This window comes from Notechis scutatus, chromosome 2, assembly GCF_049901735.1.
Source record: "Notechis scutatus isolate UNSWTSFEM ecotype Mainland chromosome 2, rNotScu1.2, whole genome shotgun sequence".
Taxonomy (NCBI): domain Eukaryota; kingdom Metazoa; phylum Chordata; class Lepidosauria; order Squamata; family Elapidae; genus Notechis; species Notechis scutatus.
The window spans coordinates 154,373,968-154,399,999 of NC_142010.1; the positions used below are offsets into that span (position 1 = coordinate 154,373,968).

At 41.1% G+C, this 26,032-nt stretch overlaps 1 protein-coding gene and 1 long non-coding RNA gene across 3 annotated transcripts; one reads left to right on the forward strand and one right to left on the reverse strand.

Annotated features, from left to right (window-relative positions):
* Nucleotides 1-191: 191 nt before the first annotated feature.
* Nucleotides 192-13,856, reverse strand: LOC148132346 (uncharacterized). The gene is made up of 7 exons (XR_015747865.1): nt 13,548-13,856; nt 12,569-12,695; nt 11,413-11,465; nt 7,182-8,720; nt 3,908-4,581; nt 3,556-3,626; nt 192-1,529 (listed from the first exon to the last, which is right to left on the reverse strand). It is a non-coding gene; the product is annotated as an uncharacterized LOC148132346 (long non-coding RNA).
* On the forward strand, nt 13,434-25,354 carry IKBKG (inhibitor of nuclear factor kappa B kinase regulatory subunit gamma). Of its 2 annotated transcripts, none has more exons than XM_087956933.1 (15): nt 13,434-13,572; nt 15,087-15,281; nt 16,599-16,798; nt 16,998-17,093; nt 17,436-17,591; nt 17,776-17,837; nt 18,442-18,498; nt 19,663-19,774; nt 19,887-20,005; nt 20,839-20,991; nt 21,103-21,199; nt 21,355-21,504; nt 22,457-22,599; nt 22,767-22,825; nt 25,106-25,354. In XM_087956933.1, exons 2-15 carry the CDS (start codon nt 15,098-15,100, stop codon nt 25,261-25,263), a joined length of 1,746 nt encoding a protein of 581 aa, XP_087813059.1. In that variant the 5' UTR covers nt 13,434-13,572; nt 15,087-15,097; the 3' UTR covers nt 25,264-25,354. The 2 variants fall into 2 exon arrangements, with proteins under 2 accessions (XP_087813059.1, XP_087813060.1); XM_087956934.1 differs by having other exon boundaries at nt 13,520-13,600; nt 15,085-15,281.
* Nucleotides 25,355-26,032: the final 678 nt, after the last annotated feature.

Below are 26,032 nucleotides of genomic sequence, written 5' to 3' on the forward strand. Positions count from 1 at the left end.
CTATAAGGAAAGTTCGGATTTTAGAAGGAACCATATTGCGAACTCTGAGAAATCTTGTAAAGCAACCTTCCTCATATCTACAGTAAGTAGAACAGGAAACTTCTGAAGGTCTTTTCTCAATTTCTCTTTCAGTGTAATCTTGTTGCACAACCTTCACTTCTGTTTCTGGAATGTAGTTTGTTTAAATTTTGGGTGCCTAAGGGAAGAAATGTTTGACTGCATCTAATTTCAAGGGTTTTGCAAAGGACCATGTCCTTTGGAACTATATCCTATAGATCTGTTGATTTCAGGCTCTATTATTCCAATATACTGCAAGATGGCAATTAAACAAGGTCATCTATTGGAGCCCCAGAAGAGTGCCTTCTCTGTAGCAGCACCTACCATCTGTTATAAGGTTCCCCTATTCCCGAAATCCAGAGGTGGCCCCATCTCTGCTCTTCCAGGCTTTTTACCCAAGACAAGGGAGAGTGAGACCCCTCACTTCATCATGCTTGCCATCTTTTTTTTTCTTTTTAGACTTTATTGTCATGGCCTCTGAAAAAAATCAGCTAGGACGTAAATTTGAATGTATGACCATTGTCCTGCCCCTACAATTCCACAGTTTTGGGTGCTTGACAACTATCTTGCAATAATGGTTGGAAACTGAACAAGGGGAGATTTAACCTGGAAATAAGGAGAAACTTTCTGACAGTGAGAACAATCAATCAATGGAACAGCTTGCCCTCAGAAATTGTGGGAGCACCATCACTTGAGACCTTCAAGAAGAGATTGGACTGCCATTTGTCAGAAATGGTGTAGGGTCTCCCGCTTGGGCAGGGGGTTGGACTAGATGACCTACAAGGTCCCTTTCAACTCTGATTATCTGTTATCTGTTATTTATAACTGGTTGCAGTATTTTGGAGTTGTGTGATCACAATTTGCATTTGCACTGTTATGATGGTGTGACTTGACTTGTGACCATTGTAAACATTATTTCAAAATTTGGTCCAGTCAGAAGATGACTTGCAACCACAATGACTTAAAATGGAAATTCTAGTCTTAATTGTAGTCGTAATCTACAACATGAGAGACAAGATAGAGCCTTTTTGGTCCTTCCAGTACAATTGTGCAAGGGGCAACAGTGACATCCAGAATTCTCCCAGTTATTACTTTTAAAAATCACCTCTAGGACAGAAAAACCAAAAGCAACCCCTCATACCTCCCTCTCCCTTAACTGTGTATTTCAAGAAGACACTGTAGTCAGTAATATAAAAAGCTACCAAGGGATCCAGAAGGTTACACTTATCTACCTCCCACTGAAGAGTCTCCTTTAGGATGACAAAGGAATCTTCATGCCAACTTCCAGTTTACACATAGGCTGAAAAGGATCAAGATAATTTGTTTAAGCTAAGAGCTACCAGAACTGGAATGCCACACTATCTTTTCTATTAGCTTAGGTAACTGTGAACACTGGCCCATAGTTGTTGAAAGATGGATTTCTTCATCATAGACTTCACCAATGACCCCTAGAAGCTAGTAGGAAATTCCACCTGCAAGAAAGAATAATAAATTGAATGATCATTGGTCTAGGCCAGGGGTGTCCAACCTTGGCAACTTTAAGACTTGTGGACTTCAACTCCCAGAAGCTGGCTGAGGAATTCTGGGAGTTGAAGTCCACAAGTCTTAAAGTTGCCAAGGTTGGACACCCCTGGTCTAGGCCTTTAATACTTCAGAATCCCATGGCAACCTTTGATACAGTAGATAGGACATATTATTGGGAGTCTTTAATGGGCTTTCTAAGCCAAGCTGGGGAAGGATCCTACATTCAAATAGTGACCTAAACATACATTTATATCCCACTTTATGATTATTTTTTATAAATAATTCAAGGTGGCAAACATACCTAACACTCCTTCCTCTTCTTTTCTCCACAGCAACAACCCTATGAGGTGGTTTGGGTTGAGAGAGGGTGACTGGCCCAAAATCACCCAACTGACTTTCATGCCTAAGTGGGACTAGAACTCACCTGGTTTCTAGACTGGTTCCTGGTACTTGTAAACATATATCTTGAATATAAACATATCCAAGAATCTTACCTACTTTATCAAATGGCAAGCTATGGAATTGGCTCAGGCTATTTCTGTTAAGGTTGTGATTGTACTGGATGTAGCATTGTTCAAAATGACAACACAGCACAAATGCAGGTTATCTGGTCCATGAAGCTATGGAACTGGCTTATTCATAACAGAGTTCAGAAGGAACTTGGATACTGACTGGAGCCTCTAAAACTAAATCATTTGCCCAAGAACTTGAAAAAAAAACCTTGAATTTATCCACAGATGGGATCAAGGATGTGACTCGGAGCTTCTTCTGATTGTACCACACAAGATTTTAGGATAATGTCTCAATTGTTTATCACATTTGCCTCTGAACTTGGTCTCTAAAGCTTCTTGCTCTTATGTGTCATCATTCACTGCTCTTAGAGTGATCAAGGCAATGGCTAAACACTAGATCAAGGCGATGGCTTGCCTTGTGAATAAGTTCTATAAAGCCCGTAAAGGTATTAAAATTTTTATTTAATTATTTAATTAAATGTATACGTCACCCATCTCAACAAAGGCAACTCTAGGTAGTTTGCAGTCATTCAATAAAAATGCCATAACATTAAAATATAAACAGAGGTGTTAAATTTAATTTTTGGTAAAAATAAATAGACCAAGATGGGAGAGGAAGGGAGCAAAGTGTGCAAAGGGAGAATGTGGGATGTTATCATTAGCCACTTCCAGAATGCCACATCTCCATTGGACCATCAAACTGGTTGGGAGAACCATGTCTTCAAGCTCTATTGGAAAAAAATGGGTGCAGGGTGGCATGATGTTCCAGAGGGAGGGAGCCAGTGCAGAAAAGGCCTTTCTGTTGGACCCAGCCACTTGAAATTTCCTTGACCGACAGATCCATAGCATGCCTCTTCCGCCAGCACAGGTAGGCAGGCTAGTCCCATTGGAATGAGATGGTTCTTCAAATAGCCCGGACCTATACCATGAAGGGCTTTAAAGGCGATAACCAGCATCTTGAACTGGACCCAGAATCAAACTGACAAACCAGAGCAGCTTGATGAACAGTGATGTAACATGGGCCACCCTAGAGGGCCTAAGCACTGCCCATGCAGCTGTGTTCTGCACCAGCTGAAGCTTCCTGATACTCTTCAAGAGTAGCCCCATGTTGAGAGTATTGCAATAGTCACAACTGGCACACAATATGAAGTTGAGCAGACTCTTCTAGCCATGATTGCCACCTTGTTGAGCAGCAGTTGTGAGTCCAGAAGAACCCCCCCAAAGAGCTCACTGGATCTGTCTGGAGTAGTATCACTGCATCCAGAATGAGATGTTAGGCAGGCCTCAACAGACCTTGTCTCTGCTTGTTCCTGACATGATCCCATAGGACTCCCCAGGTTCTGTTTTCGTGAGTGCCTGGTATTCAGCAGCAGAAGTGTCTATACCTGTAAGTAACTATACTTGGCTCCCCAAGTCCTTTGTAGGTGGAGATATAAAACCATTGTAAGTGAAGTGACCCTACCTGGTTTAACATCTTTGCTTCTTCACTTTGTCTAGCTGCTCTTTTGTTACATGTTACTTGCACCAGCAGCACTGAAAAAGAAATTCATATTCAAGCACAAATTAGGAAAGCAAAAATAAACCCAACGGAACCAAACCAGCAAAACTAAGAAACCAGAAGTGGAAATCCCAGATTTTATACAGTAGGGCAGTCATTAAAAGCCTAATCTTGGACATGGATTTCTATTTCTCCCCCATCTAGACATAGACAGGTTACACACATAACTCTTTGAGATTTCTCTGTGGTTCCAATTGCACTTTTCCTCTCCTCACCCAGAGGAGGAATAAGAAAGCAACCCCACCAACAATCCCACAGTCTTACCTTGGGATAACCATTTGTCCTCGCTACCAGTATATTGTAGTCTATTCTAAGAATGAGCTGAGGCAGGCATTAACCAATGATCAGTGTTTATTATAACAAAGAAATAGGTTACCCGCGTCAGCTGATATGTTGTCAAACTGGCTAGCTGGCAGGTAACAGCTGATGCCGTCTGACAGCTTCCTTTTATAGTTTGCTGTCAGACTGCTCAGCCAATAGGAACACACAGAACTCCCATTTAAAATGTAGACCAACAATGGAACTTCCGAAGAACGCAATACTCCTTTCCCCCAGCTAGGAGCATGCATAATCTTTTAAGTAGGTGGGGCGTTGTCTCTCTCACCCCGACCTGCGCAGTTCAGTCTTTTCAGCTGGTTGGAATGGATCGGCTGTCACCAGACTCTCCAGAATTGGCGGCCCTGGCCGAAGATGACTCGGAATCTCGCAGGAACTCTTCATCAGGTAGGTTTGTTTCAGCATGTGCATCACTCATTGGTGTCTCGAACTCCAGTTCATCATCTCCACAACACATTCCCTCTGTTTGTTCGTTCCCCTCTGAGTTACTTTTGGATGAGCCCCAACGACCTCTCAATTGGTCGATATGGCGATGCCATATTCTGCCATCCTGTAACCCAATTTTATACGACCTGGGGCCTGTTACAGCCACCACTTGCCGTGGAAGCCAAAGAGGATTACCCCCCAAATTCGTAGCATATACGGGGTCATTTACCTGGAACAACCTCACCTGGCTAAAGGAATCTAAGGGAATTGAAGGAGAGTAGCTTGGATGGAGCCTATCTAAATTATTCCTAAGCCTCCTTCCCATCAGCATCCCATCTACTGGAGAACAATTTGTCACTGAGCTGGGGGTGATATGTTGTGATAGTAAATAAGTGGCTAATTTTGAGTGCCAATCTTCACCCTTGATTCTGCCTAAAACCTCCTTGGCTGCCCTTATAGCTTGCCCATTTGCTGCCGGGTGATAAGGGGCTATCAGAGTGTGCCGGACCCCCTTCTTAGCTAGAAACAATTCGAACTTAGCTGATACAAATTGTGGACCATTGTCCGAAAATAGAACATCTGGAAATCCATGAGTTGCAAACAAATGGTCTAATGCTTTTATGACAGCTTCCGAAGTAGTAGAATGCATGAGGGACAACTCAACCCATTTAGAATAAGAGTCCACTACAATTAAGAATATGTGGCCGTGGAAAGGGCCTGCCAAATCTATGTGGGCTCATGACCAAGGGGACTTAGCCGATTCCCATTCCCCTGGATTGGCATCTGGTGGGGCAGGCCGCAATAGTTGACATGCCTGGCATGTCCTGACCCTAGTCGTTATGTCTGCATTTATGCCTGGCCACCAGACATAACTCATTGCCAGTGCCTTCATTCGGCAATACCTGGATGTCCTTCATGTAAACTGTCAATTATCCCAGGCCTCAACCTGCTAGGGACAATGACATGGCAACCCCATAATAAACACCCCTGCTGGGTGGACATCTCATGCCGCCTGGCTCTAAAGGGTAAGAATTGGGCCAACCCCTTCTCACCCAGTCCAAAACCTGTAATATTACTTGGTCCCTTGAGCAATATCTGCTGCAGTCAGAGGTAATTGTTGATCATCCAAAGAGAACACAGTTAATGATGGTGCAGGGTCAATTACAGGGGTTGGTAAGGGACAATGACTAAAGCGTCTGCATGACTAAGGTGTTTCCCCGCTCTATGTATTAATGTATATGAATAGGCAGCAAGGAATACTACCCACCTAGTCATTCTTGGAGACAATACTGTAGGACTTGGACAATCCCCAGACAAAATGCCTAATAAAGGTTTGTGATCAGTCACAAGCTGAAAATGGTGACCATGGAGGAACTCATGAATTTTTTTAATGGAAGCGACTGCTGCTAGGGCTTCCTTATCGATCTGCACATAATTTCTCTCAGTGCTTGATAAAGTCCTGGAGAAATATGCTATCGGTGCTTCTAGGCCATTTGGCAATTTGTGTGCCAACACTGCGCCTATCCCAAAAGGAGATGCATCGCAGCATAGTACCAAAGGTAAATCCCTGTCAAATTGTATTAACACACTATCAGATGACAGCAGACCTTTAACAGCATTGAAGGAAAAGTCCTCTTTGGGCCCCCATGTCCAAGAAGCATTCACATCCAATAATCTGTGTAACGGCTCTGCCACTGAAGCCTTATGAGGGAGAAAAGAGCTATAGAAATTTAGGAGCCCCAAAAATGCCTGCAGCTCAGTCTTGTTGAATGGTGTAGGGGCATCCTTAATAGCTCTTACCTTGGATTAAATGGGATGAATACCTTTAGTATCTATGTGATATCCCAAAAAATCTACTTGTTTGACGGCAAATTTGCATTTGTTTTTCTTCAGTTTCAAACCTGCTTATTTGAAACATGTTAGGACCCTTCTGAGAAGTTTGAAAAGTTCATCTTTGTTGCATGCGGAAATAAGAACGTCATCAAAGTAGGGCACTACCCCCGGAATGCCTTGAAGTAGTCTCTCTATAAGGCATTGGAATAACCCTGGTGCTACTGAAACTCCAAATTGTAATCTTATACATTTGAAAGCACCACGATGGGTGACAATAGTTTGTGCCTCCGTTGTAAGGTTATCAACCGGTAACTGTTGATAGGCTTGGGCCATATCTAGTTTTGCAAAAATAGACCCCTTTCCCAGTGAGTGCAACAGATGTTGAATTATGGGCACTAGGTATGCATTGGTTTGCAAGGCCTTATTTGTGGTACTTTTATAATCAGCACAAATCCTGATAGAACCATCCCGCTTCAAAGGTGTCACAATAAGGGGTTTCCCATTTTGCAAAATCTGTGGGTTCTAGAACCTCTTGGGCTATTAGTTTATCCAACTTTAGGTCTTAATGCAAAAGGAACTCTTCTACGTTTTAACCTGATGCATGCAATATTAGGGTCCAAGGTAAATGAGATTGGAGTTCCTACATATTGACCTAATTCGTCACTAAATATCTCTTTAAAGTCATTTAATAAGGCTTGTAAATCCTGATCCTGAATGGAATGTATTCCAGATACTGTAAATCCCAAAGATTTAAACCAGTCTAACCCTAATAGACTTGGTAGAGTGCCTTCTACTATTGTGAGAGGAAGCAGTCTCTCAAAATTTTGAAATTGGATGCTAAATTTTCCTGTGCCAATTACTGGAATAGATTGCGCTTGGTAGTCTTTTAGGGACAGTTTGCATGGCTGGAGATGTTTCTTTGTGATGGCAGGAACTAACCTTTTTAAAATGCTCCAGGATACAATGGATAGCGATGAGCTGATATCAATCTCCATTGGACACTGCTTTCCTTCTAAGGAGACAGTTACATGAATTTTGTTAGTGTAAATCTGGTTAGAAAAATTGTTAGGTGACTTAGAATTGTAAGAAGCCCTAGTAATAGTAAAACGTTCTTCTTTTTGTTTTTGTGATCTAACTTGAGGCTGGTATTGTGAATTAAAGTCTTTTCCAGATTTGCAAACCCTAGCTATGTGTCCCTTTCTTTGGCATTTTAAACAAACTACGTTTCTAAATCTGCGTTTCTAAACCTTAAATGATTACCACCACAACTCAGACAGGTTGTTTGTGGTTGCATAGTTTTGTTATCTGGAATCAAATTCTTTTGCTGTGGTGGGGGCTGCCCTCTGAGGCAATTTACATCTTCGTCGGTTTCAGAACTTTCGTCAGGGAAACTCATCGTAATGCATGGCAGTGCTTGGTTTGTTTGTAGCATTGCTATTAGAGCCTTGTATCTCAGCAGCAGAGAGAATTGACATTTCTGCCATTTGAGACTCCTCAACAGCCATCTTAAGGGTTAAATTGCCCTTGGCAAGCAAGCGCCTTTGAAGCCTGAGATCTCGTACACCACATACTAATTGATCAAGCAATTGATCCTCGAGATCCAGGAACTCACAATGCAGTGCCGCTTTTTGGAGGGCGGCCATGTAGGTACTGATAGTCTCTCCCTCAGCCTGTACTGTTCTCCTGAATGCGTGCCGCCTCGCAATCCTAGATGGTTAAGCGAGTAATGATGACTTAAAAGTTCTTGTAATTCTTCCCATGAAACTGCTTTAACAGTCTGAGGCGCCAACAATGCTATGGCAGTATCAAAAACCGCAGCCCCGCAAAAGCTTAAGAAATACGCTTTTTCCCTATGGTTTGAAATCTCAGACAAATCAGCAGCATCTAAGAAACAGTCAAAACGATTAATGTATGATTCCCAAGTCTCTGACATTGAGTGGAAACACAGGAATGATGGGGCGGTCGACATCTTGTCTTTCCTGAGGTAACAAAAGGAACAATAATACCTCCAGCTCTGTTCTTCCTCAGCTTTCAGACAGGCATCCCATCCTTGTCGCCAATATTGTAGTCTATTCTAAGAATGAGCTGAGGCAGGCATTAACAAACAATCAGTGTTTATTGTAACAAAGAAACAGGTTACCCGCGTCAGCCGATACGTTGCTGGACTGGCTAACAGCTGATGCTGTCTGACAGCTCCCTTTTATAGTTTGCTGTCAGACTGCTCAGCCAATAGTAACACACAGAATTCCCGCTTAAAACACGGACCAACAATGGAACTTCCGAAGAACGCAATAAGTTACATTCCAGTAAGCATAAAAGGGCTCCTTGTTTTTAATCAAAGGTTTAGCCCATTATCTCCAAGGCCAGCCAGTGCGTGTCTCCATTGGAATGCAGGATCCTTTGGCCAGACTACAGATTGAAGTTGTACACTGCCTAGGTCTTCTGGTACTGGACTGCAAATCTTTGGACAATCACTAGATAGGAACAGAGAGTTAAGAGTTTTTAATACTTTGAAGCTATTTAGAAGTACTCCAGATTCTTGTAGCCCTGATCTGGTCATCCTAAAACTGCCATTGGCAGCAATGTAACATCTTCTCTAACTAACCAACAGATGCAAAACATACGTATTCTGCCAGGTAAGGGCATATGTTATTAATATTACATAACTATATATTAACAGCCACCTAGTGTCCCATTACAGGGGAGATGAGCAGCAAAATAAATTTAAAAATAAATAAAAACAAACAAGATCAGCTGAAGAAGCTTCTTGGATGAGAAGCAAAACATCTCCAAAGAAAAATAAAGAAGTTCAATTGCCTCTTGAAGAAGCACTTTTGGGACAACTATGACCTGGATGACTGAGAATCTCCGTAGATATAAAGAAGAATGAAAATAATGGGGGGGGGGGATAAAAAGGGCAAGAGAGAGAAGTGTAGGGTAAAGGAGAGAAGAAAAGCATTGACTTCCAATTCCTTTTGGTACAGTAGAATAAGGTAGTAACATAAAACATCAAGTAACATTAAACATTATAATTGAAAGAAATGTGGAGGTTAAGATGGTAGTTTGATAATTATTTTGTTGAAAAAAAAAAATAAGCAGAGAAAAGTGAAAAGGCACTATCACCTGTTGTGGCCCTGATTCCTGAGCCTATGCTGTCAGAGGAAGAAGACCTGGAAGATGAGGAGGAGGAACTGGGAATGCCTCCCTCCCCAGGACCTTCCTCTCTGGCAATGCCTTCCTCCCTGATAATGCCTCAGGTTTCATCAGACAACCGGGAGGAACAGCCTGAGATTAATCAGGAGAAAGGCATATCGGAGCAGCCCCTGACAGGGAGTAAAGAGGAAGACTGTTGGCTTGATCTTAAGCAGCGTCGTAGGGAGAAATGTGGGCAGCAATGTAGGAGGTGTGGGAAGGTCAGAGAGTGAGATGAGTCATTGAGCCACACCCCACAGGGGATAAAAGTGGGTGTGTTTTCAGCTGGAACTTTGTACGGGACAAAGTTTAATCTTACTTCAGATTTTCTTTGTGAATGAATTTTGTGGACTGCCTTGTAATTTTCTGTGAGTAGATTTTTATTTGTTATCAGTTCGGACTTGGCAGGCAGAGGATATTATCAGTTCCAAAGAATTAACTCTGTGAAGTCCGAGCCAGCTTGCCTGCCTGTGTTTGTGTGAGTTTGTATTCTTTCATCTTTTGGGAAAGAAGAAAAGTGAGACAGAACAATCACATATGTAGTCAACCAATACTCTGAGAGCAACCGTGGTAAATCTCTAGCCACACAGCTGCTAGACATGGTTTTAAATCATTACTTGGTTCACTTCATTTCTGAAGAATGAATTTCCTGTTCAGGATTCCAGCTGATAAGACACAATATTTTGGGAGCAGATGTTACATTTATAAATTTGAAAGCATGTTGCACTTGCAGGGACTGTTCCAAGAGTGGCTGCAATGATGGCTATGTCACAAAACTTCCATTTATGATGTCAAACAAATGATATATTTTTTCTTTCAACTTCTATCTTGCTCAGGATGATCTTTGATTAATCCAGTTTATTCAGTTAACCTTTACTTTATGTCAATTTGTGTGCATTTGTTAAACATAAATCCCACTTTTAGGAGCTTAGCGCAGCATACCTAGCCATTGTCTCCTCCAATTTTTCTCCATCACTTTCTCGTCAGCAGGGGCATCCATGGTACAAAATTTAAAAAGTCAAGAAGGTGGACATGACAATGCAATAAAAACCCTGCCCTTTTTTTGACTTGAGTCACCCTGATAAAGACCCTTAACTGCAGGGTAGAATGAACTGAGAGAGACTAGCCTATAGGCACCCTTTGAGCTTTAATGGATGAAAATAGACTTAAAGCTGTCCAAGTCTAGTACCTTCACGTCTACACTTTATTGGGTCTCTATGATGGAATTTAGTGAGATGCATCCACAGGAAGCAGGGGATGCATTCCAGAGAAATAAGAGACACTTAGTCTGGATATTATATGAAAGACAGCTATTCCCTAATACCGGTAGTTCACAAAATATATTGCAGATGCACATAGTTGGGTCCTCAGCCTGGCAAGATTTTGTCTATTGGTGTGAAACAATAAAAACGCAGCTACGAAGAATTGCTATGTTTCATTCCTGGTTTTGGGCTGTGGAAAGGGAATTTCATGAAGGCAGTAGTGTCACAAAAAACAGGAAAAGCCCAAGGGGAACATCAGGTCAGCCAGAAAACAAACTTACATAGGAAAAGGAATCAAATAAAAAATATTAAAGAATCCCTATAGACAAAAGCCTAAGTAATTAAGAAAACTAGACAAATGGAAAGGAAAAGGAAACAAAAGATAATTTAGAAAACCCTTACAAACACAGGACATACCAAATAAACAAAACAAACAGACAAAAGACACAAAATATAAATTACAAAAGGGACAGACAGGAGATTGCCACAGAACAAATATGAAAAACTATCTTAAAGCTAAAAGAGATTATAGAAAACCAATAATACAATCTGGCCACCCTGCGGAGTTTGCCTTCCGCACCCCGCAGAGTTTGCCCTCCGACGGAAATAAAGACAAACTCAAACAGGATTTGAAACATTAGGCACAAATACAAACACTTACACAAAATCAACTTACAAAGGGAGAAAAAGGTATAAAAAACCAGGGGCTTACCATAAGAAGCTAGCTAGCCCAGGAACGCAGACTTCTCGCTGTTCTCCGCCTTCCTGAAAAATAAAAAGATCCAGCTTTCAGGCAGTTGTCCGTATCCTTGCGCCGGAGCTCTCCCAGTGGGAAAATCGAATCCTCGAAAGAAAGGCATTTTGACACCTTTCAACAGGGCCTGACACTCTCCAAGAGTCCAGATTATATTCTTAAAAATAAGATGGATTCTAGAGGATTTCTGCTAGGCAGCATGCTATTTTTTCATTTGCATCTTTTTTTTTTACTGAAGTCGGTTGGTGCCTATCTAGGGACCATCATGCAGCCTCATTCCAACTTTAGTGATAACTGATAGAATAAAACATTAATTTATTAGATTTACATGATATGCTAAGTACAGTTTATCACCACAGCAGTTGAGATGACACAACAGATTTTAGATATGTTTGATTTTGGTTTAAATGTGTATAAGAATTTGTGGCCTGAGAACAGTGCCAAGGATTGGATTCAAATGATACCCACTAATAATATAAATTTAAATAATTTATATGTTTAGATTTAAATCCTAAACAACCTGATTGAAAATAAATTCCATCCAAAAGTGACTTTTGTTTTTGAGTAAACTTAAACCTGTGATGGAATAAGTGTATGCACCAAGAGCTACTTGTAATTAAAATGTTCTTAAAATTGAATGATATAACAGTGAAATGTATGCAAAATTATGTATATCTTCCAAGGAGGCAGGTGCTCAAGTATATATAATTATACAGGTTGATGGAGCTGAAAAATGCATGCTAATTCTGCTTACAACCTGATAATAAATCATGAACAACTTAAAAGTTACACACTTGGGTGATGTATTTTTTTTCCTAATTCTTTTCCCAACAATTGTTTTCATTCAGATTAAATACATTCAGTAGCCAAAAGAAAATGAAGATTTTAGCTGCAATTAATATAACCAGAACACATCGTTATAATTATCATCCACCATAAATTTTAATTAGAAATGATAGACCGGCAATTTTGGGAGAAAATAAGTTAATGATAGGAATTCTTGGTTAGTTTTGGAACTCTTTTGGTCACTCCCTCTTGAGCCATAATTGTTTTTTTGGAGATTTGATGCCTTTTTCAAACCATTAGTGGGATACAATGGCACAAAAGAACTTACAAGAACCACAGTGTAGTTCTTTCTCCTGTCAAGCCCAGTATTGCTGCTACAATTGTGGGGGCATTTACTGAAATGCCACCAGCACCACACATTTTCAGTTTCAACCCCTTGAAACGTTGTCCCAATACTGCAAGATGATGCAAGAGTGGATTATTAAGAAAAATACAGTCTTAATTCTCTTATCATTGTAGAGAAAATGCAAATGGTGACTAAAAATGGTTTTCAGGACTAGTCCAACAAGGAACTGAATTTGCCAGCAGCAAATCTTGGAAGGACAGCATAAAACGATGTGTTGACACAGAAGTGAGTTTCAGCTTGGGGCAGACTCAGAGAGACTGTAGCCTTATCCAGTATTCGTTATAACCGGGGCTTAAAGTTTAACAATCTCTTCACACTCACACCGACACCTCATCTTTGTTTTCAAGATGTTAGTGGTTGGTTATCCCTGTGTATATGTAAGTGCACAATACCACATATGGGCATCCCAAATATTATTGTTAATCAGTTTTTGTTTTGTCTTTCAAAAAGGACTCGTCGCTATTTCTTCCACGAAACGAGAAGGACTAATAGGGAACAAACGTTACGGCAGCTCGGCTGCAAAAAATCAGGGAGGGAGGGGGCGGAAGTCACTTAAGAGGCACAGAAAAAGCGCTCATTTCTTCCACCCTCGCCGCGATGCTCCCGCCCGTCTGGCCGCCGGAAGTTCTGGGACTCAGGAGTCAAGCATTCTTAGGCACATTAAAGCAAAGTTGGCTGGGGAATTCTGGGAGTTGAAGTCCGCCAGGCTTCAAGTTGCCAAGGTTGGAGACCCCCTGCATTAGAGCTTTGACACACACACACTGTTTGCTCTACCTTCGGTCACCGCCTTTATTGACGTTGCTTCCGGGCCCTTCCTAGACTCGAGGCCGGCCTCTTTCGTTTTCCCCATTCTCTTTCTGTTTCTAAGATGTCACTTCCGGTAAACAAGAAAACAACATACCAGGAAGGAAGAAACCCTTAGAAAGGTTTGTGGGGTCTGGAATTTCGAAGTAGAGGAGCGACTTTTCCTTTTATCCCGCTTTGGGTTGGGGCTGCGCTTTGCAGGAGGGGTTTTGTTTGGCAAGGGGGTTGGTCCTTCCACGTCATCTTGGTCTGAGAGCCATGCGGGCACCTTCGTCCGGCCCGGGGCACTAGGCGTTTGGGGAACCTTTGCCCACTGCTGGCGCTGTCCAGATGCATTAGATTATGGTTTCCATCCTCTTAACCCCCAAACTCAGATCATGTTGGGGATTGTAGTTAAACAATCGAAAGCTAGAATGGGAAAGAGTGCCAGTACTGTAGACGCCCCTTCTACCGCTGTAGAGCATGAGTTCCTAGATTGGAGGTATATCGCCCAAAGGAATAACTTGGGCATATCCCGGGGATAATAGAGCAATTTGTAACTGCTTGCTTGTGAATCAAGGATCTAGTTTGGAACCGTCACTGCCGAGGCATTTCTGTAAAGCAACAGTTTGTTTTTTAAATGTTTTTGAGACATGAAAAATGGGTACTTGGAACAAACAGTTTAAAAGCCACTGGTCTAGATCAAGTCTTTTTAAACAGCTGTTAGCCAGAGGTTTTGGGAAACTTGCAAGTGGAGGGAATAACTGCTAATTTTATTTTAAGGTACTTGGCAACTGATAGGCCTATTTCTTTCTCTTCCCCACTGAGCTCATTTCATTTATTGCATTTTCATACATTCCCTTTCTAAAGAGCGGGTAGGCTACTAAGCTCACTCCTTTTATCCTGCTATTTTCATAACAAGTTTCACACATCACAATGAATCATAATATGATTTAACCTGTTAGCTCTTGCCTGGAAGTAGAAAATTGTAGTTCCAGATCTGCTGTTAGATCCCTGGGAATTTGATTAGCAATATTTTGAGGCTTCATTTTTTGAAAGAAAAAGCAGAATCTATTATTCCCTCACAAATTATACATAAATTATTTTGTTGAAATTGAGAAAATTTTCTTTAAAATGAACTATGAACTGGGAATGAAAAAAAATTCCTTGCATAGTGTACTTTAATTATATATCCTTTTCACTAGATTCATTTTAATGGATCTTGAGACCAGTGAAAAAAAGACAAAATCTCTCCACATCTGCATAGACCAGTCATACGTAAATGAGGAAGTGAAATGTCATTACTTATCTCATTTTCATAAACCGAGGTAAAGGGATATCCCCTATATAGCAATAGCACTTAGACTTCTATACCACTTCACAGTGCTTTACAGCCTTCTCTAAGCAGTTTACAGAGTCAGCATCTTGCCCCCAACAATCTGTGTTCTCATTTTACCGACCTCGGAATGATGGAAGGCTGAGTCAACCTGGTGGGATTTGAATGGCCAAATTGCAGGCAGCAGATTGTCAGCAAAAGTGGCTTGCAGTACAGAACTCTAACCACTGCGCCACCAAGGCTCTGTGGTTATTGTCATATGTGGTTATTGACGTGTGTGCTTTCATGAAGGCTCTGACGGTATGCGTCCTCTGTTCCCAGGATCTGGCTGGATGAGTATAGCCCAAGGGGATTGGAGTTGCGACATGGTGCAGCCAAGTGGGTGCCCAGCTGGTGACTATGGCATGATGGGAGATGATTCCTCACTGGGCAAAGCTGGTACTCTTCAGTTGCCAGCTGAGCTAGCAGGACATGAAGCCGTACAATATTTCCTGGCTGAGAACAGAGATCTCAAAGGTGAGGACATGCTGGAGTGACCACCACTATCGTGTTTAAATGATATCAAGGTTGATAAATTCAATATTCTCTTATTGTGTCCTGCCATTCAATTTATATTCAGTCCCTGTCTCTTATAATAGACATTTCCATAAATGAATCAGGCAATATTTTAAGTATCAGATAAGGTAGATAACTAGAATGGTTTAGAATCTCTGGCTTTCTTTTATGAATTGTAATTCTCTGCAGCTCCAGCCATCATGATTAATCATGAGGAACCCTGTGGGGATTATAATTCTGTAACTTCAGAAGTCTTGAGATATCCAACCACTGATTAGATTCTTGAGTTTTCAGTTTTTACTTTTGCCTATATTTAGTGAGTTGCTGTCTTTAGGAAGAAAACTAATCAACTGGCTACTTAGCTAAGACTGGGTTTCAAGTATTCTAGCTTTCCTTTTTTTTCACATCAGAAACTCCAAAAGCTTTATTTGTCACCTCTTTGAATTTATATTAGACAGCTTTGTAAATTGTCTAGTTACTTTCTGTTGATGGCTGGAAAGCTTCTTGCTCCTCTGCTTGTTTCCTTTCTAGACTTGGTATGTAAGAGTAGATTCTCCACTGTTTTGTTTTACTTTTTAATCAGGGACAGAATAAGTTCAGAGCAGTCATCCCTTTCCCGCCAGCACTTTTTAAGTTTTGAATAGTTTCTTTTGGTCTGGGCTATTGGCAAGAGCTACAAGGGCAGTCATTGTGTATAATCTCCTGCAAAAGAGAAGTGCTACTTAATTACCTAACTCCAGATGGAAATGAATGGCTGAATTACAGGGACAAATCAGAGAAGAATGGTTCTCTTGCAACTAAACTTACTGATGGAAATTGTAGAAATAAATACATGCTGATGTTAATGAAGAGAGAGTCCGACCAGTAACAGTATAAAAGCAATAGATTGTAGGTATAATAAAAACTGCCACTGTAATAATAAATCGAATATTTAGAATAATTAATTTGAAAGGAAAGAGAAATAGGACTGATAAGGAGAGTAGATGAAATTCTAATCTGTCAAATTTTCTGATTTTGATAGCCTGATCCTAGACATCGTTATATGGGCATGTTTTCCCTAGCTTTATTGGAATTTGGTCTCTTGAGATGTGAGATCATATGACTAAAAGTGAGAATTCAATTCTCATTACAGAAGAATGCACTCATCCTGCATAGTAAAGAGGGATTTTGATGAGATGGTGGATTTATTGTTTAGTCAATCATCGTCCTCTAATGTAATGCATAAAGAAGGTAGGACACTAGTCCAGTAAACGTCCTTTGTTTGTGTTCTGCATATAGAAGCCATCCGACAGAGTAACCACATGCTACGAGAGCGGTACCAGGAATTTGTACAGTTCCATGCTTCCAAAAAGGAGGAGAAAGAATTCATTATGAGCAAGTTCCAGGAGGCTCGGCATGTGGTGGAAAAATTGCACATGGAACGCATGGAATTGGAAAAACAGTTGCAACAGGCTTTTCAGGACATGGAGCGACTGAAGGTGCAACTGGGTGCAGTTGGGAACAGAGAAGGGTTAAGAGTTTGGGGTCTTCCTCTGATTCCCCTTTGTTCCAGTTTAAGTATCTTGCTAAAGAATAATGCATCCTTATAATGTGTGGTGTATATTGGCATGCGAAAAAAACATTGAAGCAATTTCAGAACTATCACATACATCAATACTTTTGTGTTACTCTTCACAGACAGCTTCTCAATCATTTATCTTAGAAAAAGACCTCCCTGGCACACAAGACGAGTCAGACACTGTGACTCTTACTGAGGAAGATGTACTTACTGTGGTAGGTGTGCATTATCTATCTACCAGTTCTCTAATTCAGTGCCCTCCAGATATGCTGATGTACAAATTCCAACAGCTTTAACTAGGGTAGCAAATCTTGATGGAAGATGATTGAATTGAAAATGTAGTTCAGCACTTTTGGAAAATTTCACATAAGAGAACCTGACCTAGATGAGCTTTGTAATTGATGCAAAGCAATAACATAGAAAATAGAGATTTGAATTCTTTCTACATTTGCCTCATCCTGTAGATAGATTAAGGCTGTATCATTTCACCTGCTGTGGGTGGCTTATACAATTTCTCATCACAAAGATTTTCCTTCTTCCCATTGTTTTTATTTCAGACATCGGGGATACTAAAACAAAAAAAGGAAAAGCTAGAAGAGGACTGGAAGGCATTGCAAGATGCCAACCAGATCTTACAGAAAGAAAAACTTGCCTTGAAGGCTAAGATCGCCATACTGCAACAAACAGCAAAGGTCACTGTGCCAGTAGAAGAGGTCAGAATAAATATCAACGTGAGATGTGGCAGCAGCAACAGATGCTGAATGTATAATGGGACAAGGGAGGCCATAGGGGAAAGACGATCATGTGAAGTTCATGATAGTGGCATAAAGAGATGAGGAAAGCAACTGGAGCTGGTAAGGCTGATCTCACAATGTACCCTTCTTGTTACCTTCCTAGGAGAATGGTTGTTCATTGGAGCAGTCCCTGGAAGTAGAATCCCTGCAGAGCTCAGGGGACCAGTAAGTATCCTAAGACCTTTGTAGACTAACCTGGATACTCATTCTAAAATACTTATTTATCTTATCGGTATTATTATGAAGATTTGCATCTTGTTTTGGAGTGCTTTACAAGGAATTATTTTAAAGGTACAATAAAATATATAGATAAAACTGCCCCAAACAGTAAATGTATAACAATAAATGTACAAATATATCTGCAAAAAAAGACAACTTAAGTTAAAAATGGTAGACAAAAATAATGATGGTGAAAATGCATTATAGTGATAACCTCCTCTTGGAGATGTTCCAAAACAGGTCTGGAAAAGACCTTTTCCCTCAGTAACTCTCATATTTCATAGGAATGTGCAGAAATATACCTGATGATAATAATTTAGAAGTTCAGAATTTAGGTTGCTGTGCATCCTCCATCCATATAGTCCCTAGCATTGCAGTTTTTAATGTACACAATACCCTGCAATATCCACAGCATTTAAATATTATGGAAAATGGCCAGTGGAGATCAATCCTCCTCCTCATTCTAATTCTAATTATTCTTCTAATAATTCTTCTTCCAATCCTTATCATCATCATCATTATTCTCAGTATTTTCTGTTCCCCTTCACAGTGCTGATGGGAAACAAATTGAGCAGCTGCAAAAAAGGCTGAAGGAGGCTGAAGATGAGTAAGTAGATAATGATGCATTGGTATTTTATAAGAAATAGCCATGTAAGCATGCATGCTGTTAGGACGGATCAAGGACTAACGTTTTCAAATGGATGGTTGAGGAAACAGCAAATAGAAATAACCCTCTCTAGAATGGCTAACACAACTGAAGGAAATGCTATGTTTTGATGAGAAAGGAAAATAAGGCTAGTCAAATACCTATTGATACTCAGTTGAGAATCACAAACACTTCTGAGCTCTTTCCTCAACCATTACCAGAACAAGGTAATTACTCCACTGTTATCTTTTCATTGTAGGCCGTTTGTAAGCCAGTAGAACCAGGATTTTGGATATGTAAAATCACCTACTGGCAAACTGATGTTCTTCCTTGAAATTTTAATCCCACTGGCTCTATTAGATAGCATTTACTCAACTTAGAAGAAGAGCTTAGAGGCATAAATGACAAATTATTTGTTTGTTATAGCCCTGATATTGGGAGTGGGAGCATGGTAAGTACTAAAGCAGTTATCAAATAGCAAATAATGGATATTAATTCATAGAGGGATACTAGGAGCTTTCCTAGATTTGAAAAGCAAATGTCCTGTCTAAATATCTATACACTCTTACTCCTGCAAAATAGGCTGCCTTCAGCCTTACTGGAAGGAGGCTATGAACATGTTCCCATTAGAATGAGGCTTTGTCCCAGTCATGCAGGTGCAGCTGAAACTGTATGTCAGTTTTATGATGAAATTTGTCACTTATAAGCAATTTCCTGAGCAGGCTAGAGAAATTCTGAGTTTCATTTCTTCTTTCAGGCAGTGGCATCGTTTTTAAAGTTTCCAAATTGTGTTGTATAGCTCTTATGGTTAGGAAACAAGACAAATTTTCATTTAAGTAGAAACAAAGCATGGCATTTGGCAGCTCTGTCTCAATTTTATGTTATTTTGTGCTACTTTATAAAAATATGGCCTTTAATAGTTTAGCAAAGTAACTTTATCATGAAAGAAGTATTTAACTTTTTAGACTTTAGTACAGTACTGGGTTTTTCCTTTTCCATTTTATTTCATTCCTAAATTTGGTATTTTTATGTATTTCTACTCCAACTCTGTAAAGCCTGTTATTTGGAAACTGATGAAGTTCATTGGTTCAATCTGTGTCCCTCCTTGTTTTGTCCCACCCCCAGAAGCTTAGCCCTTCAGCAACAGCTGGCCTCTAGTTTGGAAGAGCTAGCCTGCCGGACTGCCAGGGAGCAGGAGATCCAGCAGCAGCTACAAACCTTGACCAAACAACTAGAGGTGAATGTGTTCCCAGGCCCTCTTTTGCAAGCTGGGAAGGAGGAGTAAAACAGGGGGGCTCCTCTTCATCCCCCTGTAGATGTATTGACCCTGGGCCCTCTTCTCATTACAGCAAGTTGGGGAGGATAAGGCTTTAGCAAAGGCCCAGGTGACATCTCTGTTGGGGGAGCTGCTGGAGAGCCAAAGCCGCCTCGAAACTTGTACAGAGCAAAACAAAGAGCTGGAGGAGAGGTGAGAGGCATACAGGAGGTTGGCATATGATGTTGTGGGCAGACAGCTGGGAGAGACCCCTTTCTCTGCAGTGATGCAGCCATTATGGAACAATGAGCTGAGGCTGCTGTGTGGGACAGGGAGGGTGACTCCCCTGCTTTTCCTCTTTAAGTAGATCTGGCTTCAAACTAGCAGAGCTTATGGGATAGCCCTCGTGCCCTAAATCTGCCTACAGTATCTTTCTGTACCAACTGTGAAAGATTGGCTGTTTGAAACCTTCCAGAGTCCTTTTGTTGATTTTGGAAGAACCACCTCTCACTTTGAAAAGCAGAGAAGAGACCCCATTTCTTCCTGGCCAGAAGGGCAAGGCACTTCTTTCTTTCCAGTTCTCCAGTCACTGAACATTTTTTTTTTTAAATTCAGCTGTGAACTGGGTATTGTTGTGAGTTTCTAGGTGATCTATCAGATCACAACAAAAATAATGACAAGAAGTGAAGAGCTGGAGATGTTTCTTTGTTGTTTTCACTCTGTTCACTTGCACTGCTGAAGGGGTAGGCGGGTTGCTTCTTCAGGGGTGCAGGCAGCTGGGATGGAGAGCTCAGAGGGACCCCCAATTGCATGCACATCCTCCAAAGTAACACACTTCCCATGTGAAGCCACAGAAGAGGATGATGGCCCTGAGCATGATGGTGAAGACTCAGGAAGCTGTATAGAAAACTTACTGAATCAAACAATGCTGGATCTAGTGTTGTCATGGTGTGTACTTGCTGGGTAGACATTTGAAGGGAATTCTGCTGACATTGGAATTTTGGTGAATTAGGCAGAATTAGATGACGTGTGTGCCATCTCTACAGGGTTCGTGGGGCTGGTGAACGACTGCAGCAGCTTGAAAAAGAGGCTGAAATCCGCAACAAACAGCACGGTGTACAAGTGGATCAGTTGAGGTTGCAGGTGCAAAACCTTGAGAGTGCTCTGCGAGTGGAACGACAGAGTGCCACAGAGGAAAAGTGAGTGTGAAAGTGATCCAGGCAGAAACAAAGGAAGCGAGGGTATTTTTGATAGAAGTATTCGGATTAACCTGGGCCCTTTGGCAATGATTTGTATAATCTTCCTTTTAGGAGAAAACTAGCCCAAGTGCAGGTGGCCTATCACCAGCTCTTCCAAGAGTACGATGCCCACATCAAAACCAGCTTGGAAACTGAAAAACGAAGCAAGGTGGGAGACATTTGATGAATTGTAATGGAAAATCTTGACGCTGGGGATGAGTGGGAGCCAGAATACGGGAGGGGGCAATCTTTTCTTGCGCCAGGAGAAAAAAAAAAAGATTTCTTTGCACAGAGTGTCAACATTGTAAACTGTCCCCTCCTCAGGGCTTGGATGTGCAGCTTAGTGAACTGTCTCAGCAACTGCAGCAGGCTGAAGAGGCTCTGGTAGCCAAGCAAGAGCACATTGACAAGCTGAAGGAGGATGCTGAACAGCACAAAACTGTCATGGAGACTGTGCCTGTGCTCAAGGCCCAGGTGAGTATGATGTCACTTTGTTAGAAAAGAGGCTGGGATTCCTATGTATTTGTGAGTGGTTCAGCATGAGTAATGAGAAAGCCACTATGATCTAATAGTTAAAGTGCTGGCCTAGAAACCAGGAAACTGTAAGTTCTAGTTCTAACCTAAACACAGCCTACCAGCCAGTTTGGTAGTGTTCTACCAGTTTGGCCTGCTTCTGCCAAGCTAGTAGTGGCGATGAGCCATGAAAGTCAACCGGGTGACTTTGGCCCAATTATTCACTCTCAGCACAGCCCACCTCACAGGGTTATTGTTGTGGGGAAAACAGGAGGAAAGAGTATTAGGTACAGTATGTTCACCACCTTGAGTTACTTATAAAGTAATAAAATTGGGATAAAAACCAAACACAGCAATAGCAATAGCATTTAGGCTTCTATAGCACTCCACAGTGCTTTACAGCAGTGATCCCCAACCTTTTTGACGCCGCGCCTGGTACCGCATCAGTTGGCGCCGCCATCTTGATGAAAACGCGCCCGTGACCTCACCGAAGCACGCTTTCATCAAAAAAGATGGCGCCAGTAAGCCTGTGAGCTTTTCCAGGTAGAAATGGCTTTCTACCCAGAAAAGCTCACTGGAAGCGCAGCCGCCATCTTTTTTGATGAAAACGCGCTTCCGTGAGCTGTCTACCCGGAAAAGCTCACCGGAAGCACTTTTTCATGAAAAAGATGGCGGCGCCCAGCAAGCCAGCGGCCCGGTAGGAGTTGTTCCGGGGCCCGGTACCGGTCCGCGGCCCGGTGGTTGGGGACCCCTGCTTTACAGCATATTGCTCCCAACAAAGTGGACCCTCATTTTACCAACTTCGGAAAGATGGAAGGCTGAGTCAACCTTGAGCTCCGTCAGGATTGAACTCCTGGCAAGTGGGACTTCTAATCAGTGTGCCACCAGTTTTTGTCCTATCTTTTCCATTCAGGCTGATATCTACAAGACAGATTTCCTGGCAGAGCGCCAGGCACGTGAAAAGCTACACGAACAACGAGAGACCCTGCTGGAGCAGGTTGCCCAGTTGCAGAGGGAGAATGAAAAGCTGAAAGCCGACTCTGAAGGAGTCAGCCGGTGAGTAGATTAGAGGACGGAAAGAAACCCTTACGCATCTAGAATAGAACCATTTTCCTACTCCAACTTAATAACTTCTGTAATATTTGTTGGAGTCCGTAGCCAGAGGCAATGCTGCTCACTGTTCTTCCACCATTTCTTTCTGGTGTTCTTTCTTGTCTGTCTAGGGCTCTGATGGATGAGATGAGGAACCGCCATTCAGAAATGCGTCCACCTCCTCAGCCAAGTAAGTGTTGGCACTTATTTATAGTGTTATGCATTATTTTGCAATGGTCTCCACTAATTCCAGAGGCTGGCATAATTATAAAGCAGGGCAAATAAAAAGCACTTTGTAAGCACATGGGCAGTGAAGATGCAGCATGTGACTCAATCAAATGCAGGATCAGGTAAGAGCTGCAGAAGGCAACCATACAGCCCTAAACTGCTGCTCCAGCTCCAGAGAGAACAGACGCAAGAAAGGATTTAAGGGCTATATGACCTGATAGGGCTGGAGGATTTAGATTTGTTTCTTCAGCAAGGATGTATGTTTTTCACTTTACAACGTAGGCAAAATGCCATTTGGATGTAGGAAATAGATGCTCTTAAGAATCAAAGGCCGATCTTTGGCCTGTGTATCTGAGCTGTGTATTTCATCTTTTTACTGTTATTTATGAAGTAATTAATCTTATCTGTGAGTTTGAATTTACCCTCCACCCACTATATCAACGAAATACTTTATCTCTTGAACTTAAAGGTCCAGATCTATTGTCATACTTTGTAGGTAAATCAAGTTAAATTTCCTGGAAAATTGGGTGCTATCTCAGTAGTTTGAGGGCATATGGCAAATATAAAACTGAAGAGATTCAGATTGGGGCTTACTGCAGACAAATCTTTTGCTGCTGCTAGGTTTGCAGCAGGAGTTTGCTTAAGGTAGTTCAATTTTTTTTGCCATTTGCTCTGATATACACGAAAACAATAGCTATCTTGGAAACACTCTTGCTTTCATTGGAAGCAAAATAAATTTAAACAAATGGAAAATGGAAACTTCTGCAGCTAAATTGCAGCAATGTTTTCAGCACTGAAACTTCTTGCTGTTTCTTTCCTATGTCAGTACTTGAGACTCTGGTAGCTTCATTTTTAATTCCTGATTTATAATATGTGATTTGCTTTCAATTTTTGCTGTAGACAATATTTTCATTGAGGTATTTTTCTTGTCATTGGCACTTTGGAGCTTGACATACGTGGGAAATGAGATATAATTCACTTCCATATATAGAATTTCACATCTTTGTTCACCGGAGAACACTCTTTTCAATGTTTAGTGAAGAATGTACATGTCCTAATAATTTGATATTCCCACAGACCTTGTTAGGTTACTGCTAACCTTTAGTTTCAGAAAATTAGGTCAAGCAGTGTGGTGCTCCTGTGTACACAGCAGGCTCCTGTCTCCTTTAGTATTTTAAAGGTTTTATCTTTTGAACAGAAATATTTGCCTCCAAGCATTATCTTTATTTCAAATACCTTTCAGCTTCACTGGCAATCTTGACAAAAAAAAATGTTGAATGGCTGCTGCCCCAATGCTTGTGGGCAGCTTTGGAAGTGTGCAGTGCTATCCTGAAAGAATCAGAAAAGTAAACTGGATTGTAGAAAGTATTCTTGGCTGTTAAAGACAATGGTAAAAATCCATCTTGGCCAGTTTGCTTTCAGGTGTTTTATGACCAGCCATGCAGCAGTATTATAGTCACACCCATCTTACAAGCATAAGGTCAACCATTTGTTTTTAACTAAATATTTAGACCAGCTCTTGCTTGCTGTTACTTAATCATTTCCCTAAAATGGGCTGTCCGCTTTTCTTATGTCCATAATTATACTGGATGGAGCCTTTCATGGGATTTCCTCAAAGCCCTCTTATGCCGACTACCAAAAACAGTATAACATTCTGACACGCTTGGAGAGCTTGATAAGCCTGGGCAAGAAACAAGTTGTTCCTGATACTCTATTAGCACAATTTTATTCTACTGCATAGATCACAAATATTTTTGCATCCCCTCTCAAAATCACAATGTTGAATGCTCCGGAATCTGCTGGATTTTCTGTATACTATTCTGTATATCCATTTTTTTCTTCCTAGTGAAAAGTACATGGCCTGTAATTTCCTGAACCTTTTTAAAATTGTTTTTTTTCCCTCTGAAAAGTAGTTTTCTTTATATTGCAGGTTAACTGTTGCTAGCTGCTTAAGATAATCCAATGATTTTTTATTTTATTTTTTTTGGGGGGGGAGAAAACCTTTCCATAGAAAGGCTGGATAAAAAATACACTTCTCTATTATTATATTGTATCAATTGTATCTTTGGGCTGTTTAATCACTGCCTCCATTAATTCAGTGTAGAACTAATACCCCTGTTTTTCTTGTATTTTTTACCAGATAATGCTTTTCATAATTCACTAAACACTGCCATCTCTGTTAGAGAAGGAGCGGTTATACAGTATGCTCAATTTGCTAACTTGCTCTTCCTTCCCTTTCCAGATTTCTTGATGGGCACCACCCCATTCCATCCCCAGCTTGTAACAGGGCGAAGACAAAATGTTCTAGAAGAACAGCCTACCCACTATTGTCCCAAATGCCAGTATAAAGCTCCAGACATGGACACCCTACAAATCCATGTCATGGATTGTATCCAGTGACAGTGAAGAAGAAGGGGAAGCTCCAGGCCGATGTACATTTGCATTGCTTTAAACAGAACCAGCAGTTCAACTGCCAATCCTGGAGCAAAAAGCGTGGACTGTTTATTTCCTGCTCCCTTTTATGTCATTAATTTTTTTCCTCTTATAATAATGGCTGAGCCTACTGCTGACCTTGTTCCGGGCCTGGCTATTATAGCCACGTGGAAGAGGCTTGCACTATTCTAGGTGTGTGTTAACCAATCTTTTCAAGTGCTTTTGATTCAGTGTGTGTCAGGGATACCAGGGATTAGGTCATTCCCTCAGAATAACAAATTACATGCCTATTAATCTATCAGTAATTCATTTCATGGGTGAAAAAAATTATCTCTCCTTCCTTATAAAGCAGGGCTGTCAAACTCCCAGCCCATGTGCTGGCCATGCCCACACCCAGTTTAGTGAAGGGGAAAAAATCCCGATACGTCACATGATGCTATTGTGATGTGAGCTTCACATCCCTGCTATAAAGACTACTGCTCCTCTTTGCCCCACATCCCTGTAAGATTTTAAATGCTGTAAACAGTTCAATTAAGCCATAATGTAATTGTTTTATCTATAAGAAAAAGGATAGAGGGTTTTTTCTTCTTCTGCTTTCTAAGAGGGCTTCCAAATGAAATTGCTTGCAGACAGACTTTAGGCTGAAAAGGCACTGTATGACTTTTTTACCTTAAGTCAATTAAAGCAACAATTAAGATAAGCAATGATTTCCCTACTTACATCAGGTAAGTCAATA

Excerpts from the sequence above, each read along its gene's own strand:
- IKBKG (XM_087956933.1), top strand. The coding sequence starts at position 15,098 with ATGAGTATAGCCCAAGGGGATTGGAGTTGCGACATGGTGCAGCCAAGT. Across the intron at positions 16,799-16,997 it reads AGGACATGGAGCGACTGAAG|ACAGCTTCTCAATCATTTAT; the intron begins GTGCAACTGGGT and ends TACTCTTCACAG. Across the intron at positions 20,992-21,102 it reads CAGAGTGCCACAGAGGAAAA|GAGAAAACTAGCCCAAGTGC; the intron begins GTGAGTGTGAAA and ends TCTTCCTTTTAG.